General features: G+C 36.9%; 1 protein-coding gene across 1 annotated transcript in view; it reads right to left on the bottom strand.

Moving 5' to 3' along the window:
- Positions 1-273: 273 nt before the first annotated feature.
- Positions 274-8,845, bottom strand: part of LOC136794215 (uncharacterized) — a 31,663-nt gene continuing 23,091 nt past the window's right edge. Inside the window, exons 5-6 of the mRNA XM_067033521.1 lie at positions 7,776-7,976; positions 274-497 (exon numbers count right to left, since the gene is read on the bottom strand). Coding sequence (XP_066889622.1) covers positions 274-497; positions 7,776-7,976 — 425 coding nt within the window. The remainder of the gene's footprint in view (positions 498-7,775; positions 7,977-8,845) is intronic.

Here is an 8,845-nt window from a genome sequence, read left to right as displayed (position 1 = left end):
CCAAACAAGTTTAGGGATTATAAACACAATAGTGTCTTATTAGCAGTGAAATAATTTTCTAGGAATTCAAATAAAACAGAAAATAAAATATGTCAGATAACTTTAAAATAAGGAGTCGTGAAAAGAAGTGGAAGGCGTGGTTTGAAGTTAGGAAACAAGATAGTTGACATAGTTTTCAAATAATGTGTTCTTTTGGGTGATGCTTAGAGGCGTGGCTTTCACGCTCACCAGCATATATAAATGCTCTTGTGCAGTCACAGTCACAAAGCTGACCTACAATACCAAGTCAGACGCACCACTCCTGACACCATGAGCTACTACGGCAACTACTGCCGAGGCCTGGGCTACAGCTGTGGAGACTTTGGTGGCCTGGGCTATGGCTACTGCCACGGATATGGCAGCTTCCGCAGGCTGGGCTATGGCTGTGGTTATGGAGGCTATGGATATGGCTGCTACCATCCGCATTACTATAGAAGATACTGATGTTCTGGCTTCTACTGAACAATTATATGAAGATTTATAATTTGTGGACCTCGTCTTCTGTGAGACTCTGATTCATCTAGAAAACTTGATTCCATAACCTGCTTGCTTCATTTATCCTGTTCTGATAATGAAACTGTTATTTGGACCACCTGGTTTCGGATATTAATATGAAGACAACTTGATGAACTAGATGCTGGTGTTTGTTTAGTGATGCTCTCAGGGATTCTCCTTCTATATAGGACGAAGAATCATTATACCCTAGCAAGTCTTTGCCTTTTAGCTTCCAATATCTAATAATAAACTTTTTCTCACCTAGTAAATGTGTTTTAAGCTTCAATTTTTTAATCACATTAAAATTGCTGTGATGCATTAATACAATCAACAATCATGGCAACGTTTTCTTCTTATAGCTAAGAAATTGACCAATATGTCTTATTTCATAATTATCTCTTCCTCCTTCTTTTTCCTTTCTTCTTTCCTTACCTCTTCCTTCTCCTTTTCCTCATCTTCTTCTCCTTTATTTTATCATTCTCCTCTTCCTCGGGCTTCCCTGGTGGCGCAGGGGTTGAGAGTCCGCCTGCCGATGCAGAGGAGGTGGGTTCGTGCCCCGGTCCGGGAAGATCCCACATGCCACTGAGCGGCTGGGCCCATGAGCCGTGGCCGCGGAGCCTGCGCGTCCGGAGCCTGTGCTCCGCAATGGGTGAGGCCACAACAGTGAGAGGTCCGCGTACCACACACACACACAAAATTAATTAAAAAAATAATAAATTCATTTGAGGGCTTCCCTGGTGTCGCAGTGGTTCAGAGTCCGCCTGCCGATGTAGGGGACACCGGTTCGTGCCCCGGTCCGGGAAGATCCCACGTGCCACGGAGCGGCTGGGCCCGTGAGCCGTGGCCGCTGAGCCTGCGCGTCCGGAGCCTGCGCTCCGAAACACGAGAGGCCACAACAGTGAGAGGCCCGCGTACCGCAAACAAACAAACAAAAAAAACCTCTCCCCAAAATACTAATTTAAGGCCAGAGGTATCTGAGGCAAGTTTGTCCTTCGGTGAGTGATGGAATTTACTGACTAAGAGTGAAAATGAATCATGAGGATTTTGAATGGATTATTCTATCCAACAGTTGACTATTCTAGGAATGCTAAAAGTGTAAATGCTTTTAGCATTCCTAAAATGCTAGATATGGTTTATCTAGATTGTTCATTGTAAATGAAGCTGAAATTTATGGACCACAGTTCTGCTGAAGATTGGAAATTACCAATGTAGCCAGATGAAGGCTATGTGAATATCAAACTTTAGATGCTGACATGTCTGAAACCTTCTCTTGCCTATTAGATTTCCTCACTTGGAAAGAAAAATGTGTCTTTTGTGGAAAAGTGGATTCTGAAAACCATATCGGGTAGTTTGAGGTCTGTCATATGTTGATACAGAGAATACTGTTGCTCCTTTTTTGAGTCCTTTGCTCGCCATTAGTGATGTTGATGCTGTGTCAGACTTGTGTACCATGAGAATATGACAAATCAAACCTTTGTGGTTGCTCACCTACTAATAAATATAACAGAAGTGTGCAATTCTTAATAGTAAATATTAAAACATATAGAGGTTAAAGAAGGTCTAAATATGAGGAAAATATATCATGACTGTGGATCAGAAGAATCATTATTATCTGCTAACTTTGATTTCTAGATTCAGTGCCATTATAATAAAAAATCTGAACAGAATTAGTTTTTACTACTTTTGTCTTTTAACCTTCTTACTAGCCTTATAAGCGGTTGATCTAGTACATTAACATTACATCCTTATGATACTGAATCATCCATTCAACAAACAGAGAATTAAAAAAGAATTATTCTAGTGTACTTTTAAATCTTTCAGGAATTAAAACACTGAATATAGGTTTTGCAATTTTTTGTTGAGTGTATTCTGAAATATTTTATATATTTTTTTACTTTTGTTAATAGGTATTTTTCTATCATGATATCTTTTACTTCCTTGTGTATATGAAACCTATTCATTTTCTTTGACAATTTTATACTGTGTTACTGATGAATCATTTTAGCTTTTGAGTTCGTTTCATCATTGATTCGCAAGGGTTTTTCCAGATATGCTACTGTGTTGCCTGCAAGTATAGTTTAATTTTTTAAAATCTTTTTCTAGTTCTTACTCATCTATCGATATTTTGTGCCCAACTGCATTTGCTAATATCTCCAGGACAAAGTTTACTACTAGTGCATAGGGTAGGCATCTTTGCCTTTCTCCTAAATTTTGTGGAAATGCCTCTAGGGTTTCACAGTTACCTAAAATGCTAACTTTAAGTCAATTTTATTATGTTAGAAAATGAACCATCAATTCTTATCTTCTTGAATGCTTTTATAAAGAATGAGTGTTGAAAGTGGCCAAAAGTTATTCAGCATTTATGGAAATAGTAATATGATTTTTCTCCTTGAATCAATTAATGTGATGCATTATATTAATGAGTGTCCTTATATCGACATCACTTATATTCTTCAAGTAAATTCCATTTCCTTATGATGTATTCTTTTTATGATGGTATTATATTCTATTTGCTAATATTTTTTGCAGAATTTATGCATATGTAGTCAGAAGTAATATTAGTGTGTAATTTTCTTTCATGTGTGCCTTTTTCTTCATTGAATTTACATAAATGTCAGATAAGTGATTCAGAAAACATATTTGGAGACTTCATTCATTTTCAATGCTCTTGAACAATTTATGTTGCACAAGGATTATGTCTTAGAATTTTTGGTAAACTAGCCTTTGAAACTAATGGAACCTCCAGCTTTTTGTGTGTGGAGCAGTTCTTTCTTTTTCTTCTCAAAAATTAGTCTTTAATATTTCTATCTCTAATGGGTTCAATTCTAGTGAAACATTTCCCCTAGAAAATTATGTATCTTATTCAGGGTTTTCAATTTTTTTAAATTTTTTAAAATATTAAATTAATTTTATTCGAGTACAGTTGCTTTACAATGTTGTGTTAGTTTTGCAGTATGGCAAAGTGAATCAGTTATACATGTACATATATCCACTCTCTTTAGGATTCTTTTCCCATATAGGTCATTACAGAGTATTGAGGGGATTTTCAAATTTATTTGAGTAAAAGTCTACAAAGAAGATTTCCCCCTCTCTTTTGCTGTCTCTCTCTCTCTTTCTTTATGCAGTTATACATGTTTACTTACATTTAAATTATATTATATATATTAGTTCATTTTATTTATATTTTTCTTCTTCCTTAAAAAATTAATTTAGCTGGTAGTTTTTCTATTTTTTGTTTCCGATGACCATAATTTTGAGTAATTAATTATTCTATTGTTTTTTTACAAATTTCTGTGCTTTATCTGATCGATAGCTGTTTTGATCTTTATTATACCTTCCTTCTGCTTTCTTTTAGTTTACTTGTTTGTACCTCTATTGCATACTTGTATTTTACTTATATATGTGCTTAAAACTAAATTTTTTTCTGCTATCTTTGTAATGTATACACCATATTATAATATGTAGCATTTTCACTATCATTATTACCATTTAAAAATTCTGTGATTTGTTTGTATTTTTTTCACTCAAGATTTCATAGTTCTGTGTTTGTTTTAATTTCTGGGTTTTTATTGATTTATAACTATTAATTTCTACTGTATGACATTATTATGAGAGAATATTTTTATAATATTTCCTTCATGGAATTTTTAATCTTTCTTTGTGATATAATACATTTTTGTAATGTTTCATACATGCAAGAGAATAATTTTTATTTTCTATTATCAAAATGTAAAGTTATATATAATTTTAAAGTCAGTCACTATGGTTTATATTATTTTGGTCCTCCATATTATTACTTATGCTTTTCCATTTTATCTGTCTTGTTCTGACATTGCTGTGTTGTTTACATCTCCACGCATCTCTAGTATATTTTACTCTGTAAAGGTGGTTGCCGTGTTGTTTTTTCATATACAGTCGTAGCCATTATTTCTTTATTTTAAAGTGTCTAACTTTATAGGATGGCTTCCATTTTGTTTTATCATCTGGTTAGATTCTACTTTGATAACAGAGTTACAAACAACTGCTTTTTCATTCTCCTTTGACTGATATACATTTCCCTATACATTTTTTTTTTTTTTTTTTTTTTTTTTTTTTTTTTGCGGTACGCGGGCCTCTCACTGCTGTGGCCTCTCCTGTCGTGGAGCACAGGCTCTGGACGCGCAGGCTCAGCGGCCACGGCTCACGGGCCCAGCCGCTCGGCGGCACGTGGGATCTTCCCGGAACGGGGCACCAACCCGCGTCCCCTGCATCGGCAGGCGGATTCTCAACCACTGCGCCACCAGGGAAGCCCGAGGTAAATATCTGTTGAATGGATTAACCCCAAAGGGTTGCGCAGGCTGCCTTCAGCAGGCTAACAACTCCCTTAGATGTTTCTAAATGCCAATATTACATTAATCAATACTCATGATGGGGTTTCTATAGAAGTAACAAAAGCTAAGCTATGAGTAGCATGCTTTGTTTTATTAAGTCAACTAAAGTAGATTTAAAACAAAATATTTAAAACTTTTATTTTTTATTTCTTTTTTAAAGCAATTATCTTTTTCTTAAATAGTTTAAGTATTTCTTGTTTAAACGTTTAAGAGTTTTCTCTGAAGTTGTTCTCCTTCTGAAGGTCAAACAACTTTACCCTCACCTGGCAATAGAGACAGTATCCTGTATGAACCACATAGTGAGCCCCCAAAACACAGGTTCTTGAGCCAGAAAACTGGTTTTGAAGCTCCTCTCAGCCACTGATTAGCTGTGTGAACTTGTGCAGATAATTAAGCAGGAGAGTAAAAGTACTACAAAGGATTGTTTTGAGTTTGAGTTCAACACATGTAAAGAACTTCAGATAGTAGAGGCCTTCCCTGGCAGTCCAGTGGTTAGGACTTTGCCTTCCAATGCAGGGGGTGTGGGTTCGATCCCTGGTCAGGGAGCTAAGATCCCACATGCCTCGGGGCCGAAAAGACAAAACAGAAACAATATTGTAACGAATTCAATAAAAAGACTTTAAAAATGGTCCCCATCAAAAAAAAAAATCTTAAAAGAAAAAAACTTCAGATAGTGCCTGGCTCTTATCAGTTGCTTATTAAATATTATCTATTATCATAGTTTATTTTAAAAATGAAAGTATACATGACACAGGAGGTCTAGAAGCATCCTATCTGGTTGTTTTCCAATCAATGTGTCATTTACCTGTGTACTCTCCATCGAGAACCATCCAAAAAACTTCCTTTTTCTGGACCCCCAAAGATCTGTGGCAATTTTTAAATTGCTTACAAGTTCTTGCACTTCCTTTGCAGCTATTGGAGGTACAACGATGGAAAAAAGAAAGCTTATATATTATTACCTTGACAAATTGGCTGATGCCCAGAGTCTACTGAGTTGAAAGACATTTTGAGGGAATTGGATTTTCTCCTTACCCATTACAGTTTGTTCAATTTTTCCACAGTTGTTTCCAAACCACAGAATAAGACTGACTTTTATATGAATATACTAAAAAAGGCATATATGGATTAAAGACAAAATAAATCACTGTTATAAGAAATAAAATGATTCCTAAACATGGATATTTGTCAAAATCTTAAGATGTTAGGGCAGTAGTATCTCACAAAAATAAAAGACTGGAAAGAGTCTTTCTACAGGAACCAGTGTGTCATAGAGTGAATGAGGGAGAGTTTGGTCCCTTCTGTGCTGGCTAAGAGGCAGTGCGGGATGAGAATGAGAAGAGGAGGCAGATAACTTGGTGTTTCATGTACAGACAAAATTTAGGGCTGGAGGTTTGCTTCTCTTTTAGGAGTTGAAGTAGAAGAACATAGGAAGTAATTCCTAGGTTGAATCGCATGAGAACCTCTGTTATTGAGGATAAAGCAAAATGACTGATCTTATTGGGTTATGACCAGGACCAAAGACAATAGTCTTTTAAAAAATTTACCTTAAATTGTATTGAAACTAAATTCTTCCAGCTAAAGTAGATTCAAATAGAGCACTTCTTTACCACTAATAATTTCCTTCAGTTTATAGTTTGCAAAGTTCCATCAACATAGAAATATATAAACACCTAATCACACTCTACTCTTAATTAACTGGTAGGGAAAACTAGTGTAGTAAGTGTAAAAGAAGTTCAAAAATCATCAATACTTTTTGATATTCAATTATTTTGAGCTTTTTTTTTAAAGTGGGACAAACTGAATATACTGGTTTCAGGTCACTTGCATCTATATCTAATGATAGTGGGAATAAACAGTGGAATAAACAAAAATATAAGGCAGCTGTGCACTATGGGAAAATAAACTCCCCAAACTGCAGTGCGGGAATTTCAAATTTACCTGATGAACTAAGATTTTAGTCCTCAACTGTCACTAAAGATCATTGTTGTATAACTGTTGTCTGGGTTGCAGGTTTCTCACTTGTTTATAAAATAATAAAGGACACAAATACACGGTACCGCAAGTTTCTCTGAATCCTGAAATTTTAAGATCTTATGATAATCGGGAATTTAGTATCTGGAATCAGAATAGAGTTGGGGGTAGGGAGCTATTTATAGTGATTAGAAGGATCTCTTTTTATGCAATCTTCAACGGTATATACCAAGCATGTTACTGTACCTGAAATGTGATGATTGAGAAATTCCTTTGCCTTCAGTTTGTGGCTCTTTTAAAAATTAAATGACATCACTGCACTACAAACTGGGGTTCTCAGCTGACTTTAAAAGCACTTTGTTTTAAGACATACAACATAGTTGATTGTCATTTTTCATAGGACTAGTATTTTGGAGGAAATTATGGTTCAATTTATGTGAATGCTTCGGAGAAGAAAGATAACACGCATAATTTAGAAAAGAGTCAACAGCCATGGAACAGCAAAGGGAAGGGTATAATTAGAGGGTAAATGCAATCTCATGCGATGCAATTTGAAGAATGGAAGCTTATAGAAATTTGTTTATGGAGCTTGAAACTCAGAAACCCAAACAAGTTTAGGGATTATAAACACAATAGTGTCTTATTAGCAGTGAAATAATTTTCTAGGAATTCAAATAAAACAGAAAATAAAATATGTCAGATAACTTTAAAATAAGGAGTCGTGAAAAGAAGTGGAAGGCGTGGTTTGAAGTTAGGAAACAAGATAGTTGACATAGTTTTCAAATAATGTGTTCTTTTGGGTGATGCTTAGAGGCGTGGCTTTCACGCTCACCAGCATATATAAATGCTCTTGTGCAGTCACAGTCACAAAGCTGACCTACAATACCAAGTGAGACGCACCACTCCTGACACCATGAGCTACTACGGCAACTACTGCCGAGGCCTGGGCTACAGCTGTGGAGACTTTGGTGGCCTGGGCTATGGCTACTGCCACGGATATGGCAGCTTCCCCAGGCTGGGCTATGGCTGTGGTTATGGAGGCTATGGATATGGCTGCTACCATCCGCATTACTATAGAAGATACTGATGTTCTGGCTTCTACTGAACAATTATATGAAGATTTATAATTTGTGGACCTCGTCTTCTGTGAGACTCTGATTCATCTAGAAAACTTGATTCCATAACCTGCTTGCTTCATTTATCCTGTTCTGATAATGAAACTGTTATTTGGACCACCTGGTTTCGGATATTAATATGAAGACAACTTGATGAACTAGATGCTGGTGTTTGTTTAGTGATGCTCTCAGGGATTCTCCTTCTATATAGGACGAAGAATCATTATACCCTAGCAAGTCTTTGCCTTTTAGCTTCCAATATCTAATAATAAACTTTTTCTCACCTAGTAAATGTGTTTTAAGCTTCAATTTTTTAATCACATTAAAATTGCTGTGATGCATTAATACAATCAACAATCATGGCAACGTTTTCTTCTTATAGCTAAGAAATTGACCAATATGTCTTATTTCATAATTATCTCTTCCTCCTTCTTTTTCCTTTCTTCTTTCCTTACCTCTTCCTTCTCCTTTGCCTCATCTTCTTCTCCTTTATTTTATCATTCTCCTCTTCCTCGGGCTTCCCTGGTGGCGCAGGGGTTGAGAGTCCGCCTGCCGATGCAGAGGAGGTGGGTTCGTGCCCCGGTCCGGGAAGATCCCACATGCCACTGAGCGGCTGGGCCCATGAGCCGTGGCCGCGGAGCCTGCGCGTCCGGAGCCTGTGCTCCGCAATGGGTGAGGCCACAACAGTGAGAGGTCCGCGTACCACACACACACACAAAATTAATTAAAAAAATAATAAATTCATTTGAGGGCTTTCCTGGTGTCGCAGTGGTTCAGAGTCCGCCTGCCGATGTAGGGGACACCGGTTCGTGCCCCGGTCCGGGAAGATCCCACGTGCCACGGAGCGGCTGGGCC

Source organism: Kogia breviceps, chromosome 5 (genome assembly GCF_026419965.1).
Source record: "Kogia breviceps isolate mKogBre1 chromosome 5, mKogBre1 haplotype 1, whole genome shotgun sequence".
NCBI classification, from domain to species: Eukaryota; Metazoa; Chordata; class Mammalia; order Artiodactyla; family Physeteridae; genus Kogia; species Kogia breviceps.
The sequence above is the reverse complement of the archived record's forward strand: the minus strand, read 5'-3'. Positions and strand labels throughout refer to the sequence as shown.